Source organism: Capricornis sumatraensis, chromosome X, assembly GCF_032405125.1.
Source record: "Capricornis sumatraensis isolate serow.1 chromosome X, serow.2, whole genome shotgun sequence".
Taxonomy (NCBI): Eukaryota; Metazoa; Chordata; class Mammalia; order Artiodactyla; family Bovidae; genus Capricornis; species Capricornis sumatraensis.
The window spans coordinates 22182530-22197886 of NC_091092.1; the positions used below are offsets into that span (position 1 = coordinate 22182530).

Sequence of the window (15357 nt, forward strand, 5' to 3'; positions counted from 1 at the left end):
GAACTTTGTGTCTTAATAAGAAAAAAAATCTGTTAATAGAATCCATAAAATTCCTTACTAATTGAGGATTTTAATAATCAAGCGCCTATTTAAAGACAATGATGTTTTCAAAATAAAATTTATTCAACATTTAGGAAAAAATTCAGTTTGATAAGACTCATATCTAACATTTAGCCATAAGATTGGGATTTATTGAGTCAACAGAGTGAATCTTGATTAGAAAGGTCTTCTTTTTTTGGTATGAAAAACCTGAAATTAAGAAAGAGCTCCATTATTAACAGTCATTAATAACACAAACTATTTCACTTAGATTAACAACTCAGAGAAATAGAAAAAAAAATCATTCAGCGGGGAATAACATTTCATGCACATTTACATTTCTTTTATCTTTAAAAGATTTGGCATTATGGTATTTTTTCTCTCAGTCACATTTCCTTCTTAAAGCTCACCAAAGATATAGTGGTCGATCGATAGCATTATCTGTGTAACTCAAATAGCTAAAATCAGCTCATAATGCAGGTTATGTTTTTTGTATAGATTCTACTATACGGCTAGCAGAACTGGAGTGTGAGCTCTCGGAGGTTACACACCAAGATTTTTAAAATTTTTGCAATCTTTCACTTGTGGCACACTAGTAATATATATCAGGCTGCGTACATTTTAGGTCAGTCTTTCCTTTTCCTCATCTTGCTTTTCGCCTGTAATTCTCATGTTTCCCCTAATCTAAAGGTATTGTTTCATGTTCTAAAGCATTATTATTATATATCATCAAAAGCAAGTCCACCCCAATATGTAGCTTTTAGGGTTAATATTTTAAATTACTGTTCATTCTTAAGACATCATCATAGTCTACACAACATCATTGTACATTCACAGTGTACAGGCAGTTATAAAATGTAGGTTCATCAGTTCTAAAGCAAAATATTCTTTATCTATTAGCTCAGACTAAACATGGTAATGCTATACAACTTACCATTTTCAATAAATTTCTTTGCTTATATAAAAGTATACAAGTAACTACCAAAACAAATAATGAGACAAGAACAAACGGTACCAAGAAAAATAGTAAGATTTCCTTCCATATGTCACCTAGGATTAAAATCACAAAAAAAGGGGAAGGGTTAGATGTGTACAATTATTTTGAAAACGGAATTATTTTATAAATAAACTTGTAAATGGAGAAGAACGGAGTTAAACTTGGCAACTTCTGCCATATCTCCCAGTAAGTGATGTTTGAGTCTGGATTCCTTTCATTCCTGAACTTTTTTTTTTTTACTAGAACAACTACTTTACTAGACTGTGACAGCTCTTCATTTTGCTTAGAGATATAACTACCTGAAGCCCCATTCTATTTTTTTTTTTAAATATTTATTTTTTTGGCTGTGCCAGATCTTAGTTGTGGTATACAAGATCTTTAGTTTCAGCATTCAAACTCTAAGTTGAGGCATGTGGGATCTAGCTACCTGACTGGAGTTAGAACCTAGGCCCCCCTGCACAGAGTCTTAGCCATTAGACCACCAGGGAATTCCTCCCCCCCTCCCCCATTCTCATTTTATTACAAGATTTTGTTTCAAATTTGTTCTTGTGAATTTTTCACAATAACACAGTGGTAAAATATTAACAGAGTGATTAGATAAACACACCATATGTATCTCTTAACCCTCAATAAGTCAAATGTTTATATCATACAATGCAGTAGTGAGTGAAAGTTGGTCTTCAGTAAGTCTCAGTGCGAATAATGGGCCTAGTCTTTAAAAGTCATGTTTTTGAAATTGTCTTACATTCTGGAGACTAAAGAAATGAGCTTTTTCTTATCTTTTTTTTTTTTTTTTTAGGGATGAAATTTTAATGGTTCTTCTGCATAGCAAGGGCTTCCCTGGTGGCTCAGGAGGTAAAGTGTCTGCCTGCAATGAGGGAGAGCCATGTTTGATCCCTGGGTTTGGAAGATCCTCTGGAGAAGGAAATGGCAATCCACTCCAGTATTCTTGCCTAAAGAATTCCATGGACAGAGGAGCCTGGTGGGCTACAGTCCATGGGGTCACAAAGAGTCGGACACAACTGAGTAACTGACACCGTCACTGCATAGCAAGAAATGAGCAATCACTAGACAAATTGAAAATGTATACAAGGTTTGTCCTTCCAAAACCAGTATCTCCCACATTTTTGAAATACTATGGAACATTTTGAATCTTAGGCCTATATCTATACTCAAAACTATCTCCAGCCCCACTTTTTTCTTGGTGTCTTATTCATTTAGGATCTTATTTTCTATTAGAAAATTACCAAATTCATAGGCCCAGTTAAGAATTGCAAGGATATAATCCAGAGAAATGACTAATGATATGAGCTTCTGGCATGCAAAATTAACAGCAAGAAACAGGCTTTTTTTGTGAAGTTTCAGAGTAAATCCTGAATAAGATAGTCATTTTCAAAAGATTACTGTGCTATTTTTCTATAACTTAAAACATCCAATAAGAAATATACAAAAGAAATAAGACCACATGCACCTCAAAAGTCTTTGTTTCTAATCTCAAACTTATTAAGACATAGCCATCAGGGCAAAAGAAATCTGTCATCAAAAACATGGTTAACAGCAAAAGAGACACAGATGTATAGAATGGACTTTTAGACTCTGAGGGAGAGGGAGAGGGTGGGATGATTTGGGAGAATGGCATTGAAACATGTATACTATCATGTAAGAAATGAATCATCAGTCTATGTTCGATACAGGATACAGGATGCTTGGGGCTGGTGCACAGGGATGATCCAGAGGGATGATATGGGGTGGGAGGTGGGAGGGGGGTTCAGGATTGGGAACTCATGTACACCCGTGGCTGATTCATGTCAATGTATGGCAAAACCAATACAGTATTGCAAAGCAAAATAAAGTAAAAATAAAAATTTTTTTAAAATGGTTAAGATTACATACAAAAAGTTTAAAAAACAAAAACAAACAAAAAAACTTCATTGTACATCAATTATATTCCAACTTTAAAAAAGATTATATATAAAATATATAAAAGGATGTTAAAAATGAAAATCATGTCTTCTTTAAACATTGCCTTGACTAATGAAAGTGAAAGTGAAAGTCACTCAGTCCTGTCTGACTCTTTGCAGCCCTATAGGGCTTCCCTGGTGGCTCAGAGGTTAAAGTGTCTGCCTGTAATGTGGGAGACCTGGGTTCGATCCCTGGGTCAGGAAGATCCCCTGGAGAAGGAAATAGCAACCCACTCCAGTATTCTTGCCTGGAGAATCCCATGGACAGAGGAGCCTGGTGGGCTATATATATATTCTTTTTCAAATTCTTTTCCCATTTAGGTTATTACAGAGTATTCAGCAGAGTTCCCTATGCTATATAGTAGGTCCTTGTTGGTTATCCATTTTAATTATAGTGTGTACATGTCAATCCCAAACATATTTAATTGAAATATATCTTTTACCATAAGTCACTTTAAATCAGTGTTGGAAGTAAACAGAATGTACATTTTACTAATGATAACATATTAATCAGAAAAATATTCATTAGGCATGATACCAGACACTCAAAAACAAGTGTCTTGTTTAAGATTTCTGTTCTCTTGAAAATCAAAAGCATAGGAAAATATTGATAAAAATAGTCTTCCCCACAAAAACACTAGCACATTCTCTCTTCTCACAGAAAAACAAGAATGTTGATAACTGAACTATAACAAGACTCTGAATAAAGTCAACTTTAAGACAACTTAAACTAGCTAAAACCGAGGATTAGATTTCCTATAAATCTATGTTCAATTGAGGTGCTTGCTAATTTATCTTTTCTGTTTATAGACTATCTGCAAGAGCATTTGGACTTCCATAATTACAAAATACACTGAGAGAAAATTAATTTTGCTAGCAAAGAGCAAATAGTTTAGTTACTGTTCTTTTTAAAATATATTTTCTTCAATAACTATATCAACATATTTTATGATTGTTCCCTCTTTCTAACATTTAAATGGATTCATTTGAATTTCAATGGGGAAGCAGCATAGACTATAAAAATCTTGAATAATGAGCATATAATTTTTCAAAACCATATAAAGAAGACATAATATACCCAAGGGTCTGATAAAATACATATATGCTTGTAAGTAAAACTTCAGAGTAAATGTACTACTGCAACTCCAATTGGTACTAATACAGATTTGGTTAACATCTGGTAAGTATATAAGAAACTCAAGAATAGTACCACCAAATTTTGGAGCTAAGACTACCATTGGAAGGTAATCCACTAGCAAAATCAAAGCAAAACAGGTAAAATTAGCTTATCAAATGAAAGTAGGAAGAATCAAACAGAATTTATTAAACCTAGCACTGTGGAGAAGATACAGCCCAATTAATATTATAGACATCTATAAAAATAGGTAATATAGCCAATATTTTATAATAACTTTAAATGGAGTAAAGCCTTTTAAATTGTGAATCACTACATTGTACACCTGTAACTTATATCTCAAGGAACTATACCTCAGTAAAAAAAAAAAAAATGGTGAAGAAGGATTGGCCCTATGATATTGATAACCTGTGTCACTGAATTGTAGTGACCTATGACATCCAATAAGGCATCTTCTTCCTCAAACAGTGCTAGAAATACTCTACTGTTCTTTTATCCCATACCTTTCCAGCACTGTTCATCACTCCACTCACTCCATATTCCATCATCTGCACAATAAATATTCATTTTGCTTCTTACTAAAAAGCATAATCGGAGACTTTCATTTGATGTTCTTGTGATGTATATTTCATTTTCAATTGTGGTAGTCTGAAAGCCAAGAATAAAATAAGATGTCATTATTTGATCTAACTGCAGCTAGCCATACTCTATTTGATTTGTCATTTTTAAAGTGAGTTTTGTTACATGAAATAAATGCATCAAATGCCTAGAAAGGTATATACCAGTATCCTAACAGTGGCCATCACTGTATGGTGTTTTACTTTTCATTCTTTCTTCCTTATTTATATCTAACATTTTTCCTGTAGTGATAATGGATTACTGGTAGTAAAGGGCATATATGACAGGGCAAAATTCCTAGGTAGTTTTGGTGCTTATGACTCCCATTTTGGATTAGTTTCAAATTGTCCAGATTCCATAAATTAGAAAATGCTACATATACTGAGTTAGCAAAAAGAGTCATCATGTGAAGGTTGTTTCTATGGATACTGTAAAGTTCATACACACAAAGCTTCTTTTCTTCCCTTATTCTTATTTTGTTTAATCATAAGACCAGTATAGTGTCCAACTCTTTGCGACCCCATGGACTGTAGCGTACCAGGCTCCTCTGTCCATGGGATTTTCCAGGCAATAGTACTGGAGTGGATTGCCATTTCCTTCTCCAGGGGATCTTCCCGACCCAGGGATCGAACCCAGGTCTCCCACATTGTAGACAGATGCTTTACCGTCTGAGCCACACTATAAAGCCCCATAAATTAGAAAGTGCTACATATACTGAGTTAGCAAAAAGAGTCATCATGTGAAGGTTGTTTCTATGGATACTGTAAAGTTCATACACACAAAGCTTCTTTTTTTCCCTTATTCTTATTTTGTTTAATCATAAGACCAGTATAACAGTGCTCAGGGCCTAACATGAAACCACCCCTTCCGATATGAGAATACACACAGCTGGATGATCTCAAAAGAAAAAAAAAAATCACTTCATGATTACTTCAATTTTGCATTTAAAAGAGCCGAAGAGTGTTTCTCATCCAAAACAACATTTGTTGTAACTTTTCTTGTGAGCTAGCATAATGTAATGTAAATTAAAGTAGACTGGGAATAAGATCTGGATTCTCGTTCTAGCTACATAATTTTATTGTAAGTCATTCACTTCCTTGGGACTTGTAAATCTATTTTTTTCAATTAGAAAAATCAGTTTTTTCATCTGTATGTGAAATGAATTGATTAGAACTAGTGGTTCACACACTTGTCTCCACCACTCCCTAAGCTGGAAACCGATGAATAAAATTAATATATAACAACATGGAAACAAGTGATTAGGTTATCTCTAAGGACCTATGTAGCTTTAAAGTTGGTATAATTAGCTGATTATACTTTCAGACTGCAAGCATCTTTCTTTTGTCCACAAGATTGTTTGGTTTTCTGAAAGTTAAATTAAGGTGCATGTCATGTTCCATCCTCATGTGAATAGCAACTGACTTTGGTTCTTATGTTTACTATTTTATTTAAAAGGCTGTGTTTACGATTTTCCCAAATAAATGCAATGTCCATACCACCCAGGCAGTATCATCTTCTGTGAACTCAATTTCATAAATTAGACATTTTGCTGGAATAGGTCCTCTGGGAATGCTCCATTTCAGGTTGACTTCTGAATTCTTCATAGTAAGACTAAGGTAGTCTGGTGGCAAAGGTTTAACTGAAAACAAAAGGAAACAATTTCAACATGAAAGTTATTGAAGTTTAGCAGTAGTCTTTATCAAAAGCTAGGGGCACCTATTAACAGAAGCATCCAGGATAAATCAGATGGCTCAAGACTATTCTCTATAAGTGAGTGAGTGTTAGTTGCTCAGTCGTGTCTGACTCTTTAAGACCCCATGGACTGCAGCCCACCAGGCTCCTCTGTCCATGAGATTTCCAGGCAAGGATACTGAAGTGGGTTGTCATTTCCTTCTCCAGGGGATCTTCCCAACCCAGGGATCGAACCCAGGTCTCCTGCACTGCAGGCAGATCCTTTACTGACTGAGCTACAAGGGAAGTCCCAATGTGAATTAAAATCAAAGCCACTTGCTAACCAAGATCAGTTTAAGAAACTTGGTTATTTGGGAAACTGATTTTTTGTTAAGCCACATATTGACAAATATGTAAGTCCAAGAGAAAAGCTAGAGGATCCAAATCATTACAGTCATTTTTGCATTTCATGGCATTAGAAACAACTACCACAACAAATTACTACTAGTATTTTTATTTTTATTAATAGCTAATTCTTATTTAGAGCTTATGATGTGTCAGGAAGTAAACCAGGAATGTTACATCATAAACTTATTCATGTCTCACAATAAATCTATGAGGTGGTCCTCTATTATCTTCATCTTACTGAAAAGGAAATTGAAACATATTAAGAGTAACTCACCCAAAGTCATATAGCTAGAATGTAATAAATTAAAAATTTATGGCTGGCTCTAGAACCTGTCATTCTTGTAACTGTTAGAAATGAGAACACAGACTCAGACAATATCCAACATATTCCCAGGGCCTTTTGAGCATTGGGAATGAGTGATTCCATAATTATTCTATTATTAACATTAGACAAAAATACTTTATAGAAGACAAACTCTGAAGCTGGGAAACAAATTATGAATTCTAAATGAACACTATCCTTTATACTCATTCAATTCCTTATCTTCCATACTTTTATATTTAATTAGTTCTTCCTTGTACTCTGTTGGCCTCCAGTTTTCTGGCTTTGCATTCCAGTGTGTGAAGCCGCTCAGTCATGTCCGACTCTTTGTGACCCCATGGACTGTAGCCCGCCAGGCTCCTCTGTCCATGGGATTCTCCAGGCAAGAATACTGGAGTGGGTTGCCATATCCTTCTCCAGGGATCTTCCCAACCCAGGGATTGAACCCGGGTCTCGTGCATTGCAGGCTTTATCCTCTGAGCCAACAGGGAAGCCTACATTCCAGTAGATATCTATTTATCTACCTCTTCTCTTCCACGTGTCGGTTGTAAATGGTCTAAACTAGAAACATTTTGAAGTTGTTTACCTCACCTATATTTTGAAGCTGAAAAATGAAATAGCTGGGTCTGATTAATTGGGATTCTGATGATCCATTAACACAGATGTAGAAATCTTTATAGTCTGATGACTCCAAGTAGGGAAATCTGCATCCAATATTTTTTCCTTTAGCCTGGATATAATCAATACACTCTAACGCATGGTCCAAGCTCTCATACCTATAAAAAGAAGTGTGGTAAGAATTGTGTTTATCAATATCTTCTAGTAGTATGGTGCTCAGTTTCAATTATTTTAAAATACCAGGTAAATAAAAATCATTTAATAACATACAATATTTACTGAATACCAACTATGTGCCAGATCCTATGAAAAGTGCTAGGGGTACAACAGTAAGAAAAGTAGACATAGGCCATTATTTTACAGAGCTTACAATCTGGTGGGAATCTTTATAAAATCTAAGATATAAGGCAAGAATTCTTACTCATATACTTAGGTTATGTTGATTCACCAATAGGATTGTGGTGATTCCTATTAGGAAAACATGGGATTTATATTGATAAATCAATTTATATTGATTTATATTGATAATCCTGAATGGTACTGCTTTTTAAAATACAGTACTGAAGAATTTACTAGAAGAAAGCAGATTTAAAAGCAGATTTACAAGGTGGCCAAGAAGCACAGGAAAAGATGTTCAACATCAGTAATTATTAGAGAAATGCAAATCAAAACTACAATGAGGAGTCACCTCACACCAGTCAGAATGGCCTTCATCAACAAGTCTACAGACAATCAATGCTGGAAATGGGGTTGGTAGATGCTAACTATTACATTTAGGATGGATAAACAGCAAGCTCTTAATGTATAATACAGGGAACTATATTCAATATCCTGTGATAAACCGCAATGGAAAAGAATGTATATATGTATATAACTGAGTCATTTTGCTGTACAGCAGAGATTGGAGCAACACTGTAAGTCAACCTCACTTCAATGGAAAAAAAAGAAAGAAAAATAATGCTGGAGCAGGTGTGAAGTAAAAGGAGCCCTCCTACACTGTCAGTGGGAATATAAATTGGTATAACCACTATAAAGAACAGTATGGAGGTTCCTTAAAAAAACTAAAAATAAAACTACTATACGATCCAACAATCCCACTCCTGGGCATAAAGCTGGAGAAAACTAACTAGGAAAGATACATGCATCTCAATATTCATAGTGGCACTGTTTACAGTAGCCAAGACATGGAAGCAATCTAAATGTCCATTGATAGATGAATGGATAAAGTAGATGTGGTAAATATACAAAATGGAATACTACTTAGCCATAAAAATAAATGAGATCATGCTATCTGCAACAACATGGATGGACCTAGATATTATCATACAAATGAACTAAATCAGAAAGAGAAATAAAAATATCACATGATATCACATATCTAAATATTAAAAATGATACAAATGAACTTATTTACAAAACAGAAACAGTCTCACAGACTTCAAAAACAAACATGGTTATTAAAGGGGAAAGGTGGTGGTGGGGTAAATTAGGAGTTTGGATTAAAATAGACACAGTATTATATACAAAATAGGTAATCAATAAAGACCTACTGTATAGCACGGGAAACTACTCAATATTCTATAATAACCTATGTGGGAAAAGAAACTGAAAAAGAATAGATATATGTATATGTATAACTGAACCACTTTGCTGTACACTTGAAACAACATTGTAAATCAACTATATTCTAATATAAAATAAAAATTAAATTTCAAAGTAAATAAAATATAAAAATTAAAGAGAAAATTTAATTAAAACATTTTAAAAATAAAAGCAGACATAAAATATTGTTATGTTTAATAAAATGAATGAAAATCCTCTGAGAGCATAATACACATAGGGATAAATCCCAAAAAAGCCAGTCAGTTCAGTCGCTCAGTTGTGTCCGACTCTTTGCCAACCCATGAATTGCAGCACGCCAGGCCTCCCTGTCCATCACCATCTCCCAGAGTTCACCCAAACTCATGTCCATCGAGCCAGTGATGTCATCCAGTCATTTCATCTTCTGGTGTCCCCTTTTCCTCCTACCCCCAATCCCTCCCAGCATCAGAGTCTTTTCCAATGAGTCAACACTTCACATGAGGTGGCCAAAGTACTGGAGTTTCAGCTTTAGCATCAGTCCTTCCAATGAACATCCAGGGCTAATCCCCTTTAGAATGGACTGGTTGCATCTCCTTGCAGTCCAAGGGACTCTCAAGAGTCTTCTCCAACACCACAGTTCAAAAGCATCAATTTCTTGGCGCTCAGCTTTCTTCACAGTCCAACTCTCACATCCATACATGACTACTGGAAAAACCATAGCCTTGACTAGATGGACCTTTGTTGGCAAAGTAATGTCTCTGCTTTTGAATATGCTATCTAGGTTGGTCATAACTTTCCTTCCAAGGAGTAAGCGTCTTTAATTTAAAAAAAGCCAACAGGGGCTCAAAAAGAGAAAGAAGAGCTGTTCGGCAAGTAAATATATAGTTTTCCATTCTCCTAGATAAGATATGTTGCTGTATCATTGAAATTTAACCTCTTTCCAGTAATAAAGCTAATGGGAATTAGGGGGGATTTCCCTACTAATTTCCAAAGGAATAAATGCCCTATTTATTTTCCTAAATAACCTGTAATGCAAAATTTACTTTATCTATAAAAGCAGCCAAAATATCAGCCTAGCAGCTGATATGGTACTGGTACAAATATATGGACTCCACTGAATTCACTTTATGCCAAATATTTTGCTAAGTCATATCCGACTCTTTGTAAACTCATGGACTGCAAGGTTTCCCTGTCCTTTACTATTTCCCAGAATTTGTTCAAACTCTTGTCCATTGAGTCAATGATGCCATCCAAGTAACTCCTCTGTTGCCCTCTTCTCCTCCTGTCCTCAACCTTTCCCAGAATCAGAGTCTTTTCCAATAAGTTGGCTCTTCACATCAAGTAGCCAAAGTATTGGGGCTTCGGCTTCTGCATCAGTCCTTCCAATGAATATTCAGAGTTGATTTCCTTTAGGATTGACTGGTTTGATCTCCTTGCTGTTCAAGGGACTCTCAAGAGTCTTCTCTAGCACCACAGTTTGAAAGTGTCAATTCTTTGGCGCTTAGCCTTCTTCATGGTCCAACTCTCACATCTGTACATGACTACTGGATAAACTATAGCTTTGACTATATGATTGTTGGCAAAGTGGCTATGAAATTAAAAGATGCTTGTTTCTTGGAAGAAAAGCTACAACAAACCTAAATGGTGTATTAAAAGCAGTGACAACATTTTAAACCCTTAGTGAGAGTTAACAAAGGCAGGGAAGTCAGAAAAAGGATCTGGTTTTAATAGCTACATGGTTTTTTAAAAAGCAAGAATATGAAATATGTCAGAACTTTTTAGGTTATAATTCCATCTATTTAGAAGATGCAAAATTTAACTCAGTACAGAAACAATGATTGCATTCCTTATATCACCCATAGAGTGCCTTCTAGTAGCTACAGCCTAAACCTACTTATTCCCATTGAAAACCCTAAATAATTGTAAATAAACTTCATCATAAATCCAACTCTGAAAAAGTGTAATGAATTCAGTTTAATGAAAATGAAATTCTCTCAGTCGTGTTCAACTCTTTGTGACTGCATGGACTATACAGTTCATGGACTTCTCCAGGCCAGAATACTGAAGTGGGTAGCGGTTCCCTTCTCCAGGGGATCTTCCCAACCCAGGGATCGAACCTGGGTCTCCCTCATGGCAGGAGGATTCTTTACTAGCTGAGCTACCAGGGAAGCCCATCTAGAGGCCCAAGTATTTGTTTTGTTTGCCTTGTTTGTATTTTTTAAAGTTTGAATTAGGTATGTATGTATGTGCTAGTTGCTCAGTCCTGTCCTACACTTTGCGACCCCAAGGACTGTAGCCCTCCAGGCTTCTCTGTCCATGGAATTCTCCAGGCAGGAATACTGGAGTGGGTTGCCATTCCCTTCCCCAGGGGGTCTTCCCAACCCAGGGATTGAACCCAGGTCTCTTGCATTGCAGGTATATTCTTTACCATCTGAGCTACCTGGGAAGCCCTAATGAAAATACAGTTACTAATACTGTGGATTAATTTTGATAGATATCTTCTGGATATGGAATTCTTATCATAAAATACTTACCAGTAATATAAGCTGTAGTTGCTATCCAAGTGGGCACCCATGCCAGGTTTCCAAGAGCAGAGTAAATATTGCCAGTTGTAATATACACAATCCATATCCTGAATTTTAGTGTCCAGAGTTCCTAAGAAATGAATAAACTGTGAATGCTTGAAAGACATGGTAATGAATCACTTGGGAAATCACTAAGCAATTTTATTTCATTTCCTTTGACCTCTCCACTTCATTTAGCAATCAACATAATCAGGAAAATCCCCAAAGGAAGTTGTTGGAAATCACTTCACTTTAAGTGGAACATGCAAAATCAAAACCTTTTGAGGGCTCATTTATTGGTACTAGTGTAAGCATATGCAGAAGTGCCAAATTAATAATTCTAGGATGCTCTGAGCAGCTGCATAGTTGCATGTATATTCACTGATATGAGCCCAAAACTGGGATCTATATTAACCTAATAAGGGCTATAGTCTATGGGGCCACAAAGAGTTGCACATGACTGAGCATGTATGCATGAAATAAAATGTAGGTTTTGCCACATATGTTTTCTGATTTAAAGAATTCAAAACCCAGAAAGAAAAACACCAATACAGTATACTAACACATATATATGGAATTTAGAAAGATGGTAATGATAACCCTGTATGTGAGACAGCAAAAGAGACACAGATGTATAGAACGGACTTTTGGACTTTCGAGGGAGAAGGAGAGGGTGGGATGATTTGGGAAAATGGCACTGAAACATGTATACTATCATGTAAGAAACAAATCGCCAGTCTATGTTCGATACAGGATACAGGATGCTTGGGTCTGGTGCACGGGGATGATCCAGAGAGGTGATATGGGGTGGGAGGTGGGAGGGGGGTTCAGGATTGGGAACTCATGTACACCCGTGGCGGATTCATGTCAATGTATGGCAAAACCAATACAGTATTGTAAAGTAAAATAAAGTAAAAATAAAAATTAAAAAAAAAAAGAATTCAAAACACCAGTCACCCACTCCTCAGAAGGATTCTATTTTGTGCCACATTCTCAACTATACATATAATCTTCTGTATAAGTGTTAAAGAACTTACTTCCCATATAGATTTTTCTAACAGTATTAACTATGAAAAGAGAGCTTTGTTTTAACCTTGTGATGATATCCAGTAAGTAGCTTCTGACCATGAACTTTGAACTTCTGATCCATTTGTGCATTGCCTTGGCAGAAGTGCATGTATCTTTGCTTCAACACCTTTGTTAAGATCAAACCCATCTTTGTAAAGTAGATTCTTAGTGATGATCGTCTGTTTGATAAAAAGATGAGACAAAGTCAAGCTTAGAAACAATAATGGTATCATAAGCCACATTATTAAGACTAAAAAGTCATTAATACTCTGGAGAGTCTTCAATAGCTAAGAAATTCCAGATGATTATCTGATAAAATGTCCCAGATATATTTTTGGCAGAGTTCACCTTCTGCATATTACTTCATTTGATGAGATCATTTGAATCTTAACACCTCATTCAAAATAAATTCTGGAAGACAAAAAAGGCTCTGCGGCAGGAACTTGAGCTATAACCAACTTATAGCTCAAGGGATAATTTTCATGTACCATATGCCTATTACATGACAATTTTCACCTTTCAAAAATCATATGAAATAGGAATCATATACAATCTTGGTGGTAACTGGAGGAAGCCAGACAAAGTGTGACTATCTGAAGGACTAAAATCATATATCATTTATCCTTCTATTCCTGATACCTAGCCAGTGAAGTAGCTGGCAGAAAAAAGTTGCTCAATGAATGTTTGATTTTAATCGTTCTTTGAAACTACCTAGCTGAATTAAGAAGATAACAGAATTCCTTGTACAATCAAAATCTTTGAAAGAACATGCTTGTTGACTATATAAATAGTTAATAATTCAATAAACTTTCACTGAGCACTTACTACAATATATGCAAAGAACCATGCTGTGTTCCGTAGGGTGAGTACAAAGAAAAATAAGGCTTAATTCCTACAAAGAAAAAGCTCACATCATCCGGTACCTTATGTAAGACCCATACACAGGATTTAAGTAACTCTGAAATATGGTAAAATGTATAAGTACTCTATAAGTCCATATTCCATGAGATCAGATTTTCCTTTCCTGTACTTCCAATGGTAGTCTTAATAGTGGTTGGGGTGAAAACAGACATTGCAGGATGTACAGGAGACAGCAGCAGGCATGCAACTTATATCTTAATATAGCTATTGAGATACAAGAGATATTGAGAAACAAGAGCAGACACTGACATCAGGAATCACAAGAAAACTAATAAGCACTCTAGTATCTTAAGTGCATGCTTTACTTACCCTCCAGTTTTCACTATCAACATTTCGATATTTTAATTCATATTCTACAGTGCATTTATTAAAATTATCCAGAGACACTGGAGGTTGCCATTGCAAATAGAGATAACCTAAATATCCAGGGTCCACTATTTCAAAATCCTGAGGAGGATTAACTGAAATAAAATCAATAGAATATTTTAATTTTTATCCTGTATTTTATGACAAAGATTTCTAAATCTAGATTACTTTCATATGTCCATAAACTGATGAATGAAAAAAATAAACTATGATATATTCATAAAATGGAATATTATCCAGCCATAAGAAAGAATAAAACACTGATATATGCTAGAACATGAATGAACCTTGAAAACCTTACTCTAAGTAAAAGAAGCCCACATATTACATGATTTCATTTATGTGAGATATTGGAATAGGTAAATTCATAGAGACAGAAAATCAATTAGTGGTTGCCAGGTGCTGGAGGGAGGGGCGAATGGGATGTAACTACTGAATGGATATGAAATTTCTTTTGGGGGTGATGTAACTATTCTGGAATTGTATAATTGTGGCTGTTATACAACTTTGTGAATATACTAAAAACAAGTATACATTATGCTTTAAAATTATAAGTTTTATGTCTTGTGAATTAAATCTCAGAAAAGCTATTTTTAAAAATCTAGATTACTATTACATAGTTGTCCCTTCTTTGAGAAATTGTATATGTAAATGTGACTTAGCCTATCTAGGTACTGTTTTCATAGAAATAAGAAATTCAACATGGAGTTTTCTCTGCAGTCATATAGACCACAATTTGGTCTTGGGTAGGAACATTTTATTACATAAATCTCTCTCATAGCAAGAATCAGTCAGTATTAATCTAGTGTTTACTATATGTATAACATCATAACATACATGCATACACATACAAAGGGACAGAAAATATAAAATACGGCACACACAAAAAGGGATAGAAAATATAAAATATGACTACTCTGGCTAAGTGCCTTAAGAATTAGGGGAACAGGCCAATTTTGTTGGTCCATTCAAGATAATTGAATCCTCTGGTTAACTAAAGCTCAGAGCTATTTGCAGAATATGCAAACCTGAGCCATTTTTTGGAAGGATTCAAAAAAAAGTGGCAGGCAGCTGAGTGACAGGAAACA

The 15357-nt window shown here is 35.3% G+C and overlaps 1 protein-coding gene across 1 annotated transcript in view; it reads right to left on the minus strand.

Annotated features, from left to right (window-relative positions):
* Positions 1-216: 216 nt before the first annotated feature.
* The window catches only part of IL13RA2 (interleukin 13 receptor subunit alpha 2), an 89271-nt gene continuing 74130 nt past the window's right edge, over positions 217-15357 (minus strand). Inside the window, exons 4-11 of the mRNA XM_068963044.1 lie at positions 14213-14364; positions 13008-13161; positions 11885-12005; positions 7743-7927; positions 6247-6389; positions 4636-4780; positions 974-1089; positions 217-249 (exon numbers count right to left, since the gene is read on the minus strand). Of these exons, the coding sequence (XP_068819145.1) occupies positions 217-249; positions 974-1089; positions 4636-4780; positions 6247-6389; positions 7743-7927; positions 11885-12005; positions 13008-13161; positions 14213-14364 (1049 nt within the window). The remainder of the gene's footprint in view (positions 250-973; positions 1090-4635; positions 4781-6246; positions 6390-7742; positions 7928-11884; positions 12006-13007; positions 13162-14212; positions 14365-15357) is intronic.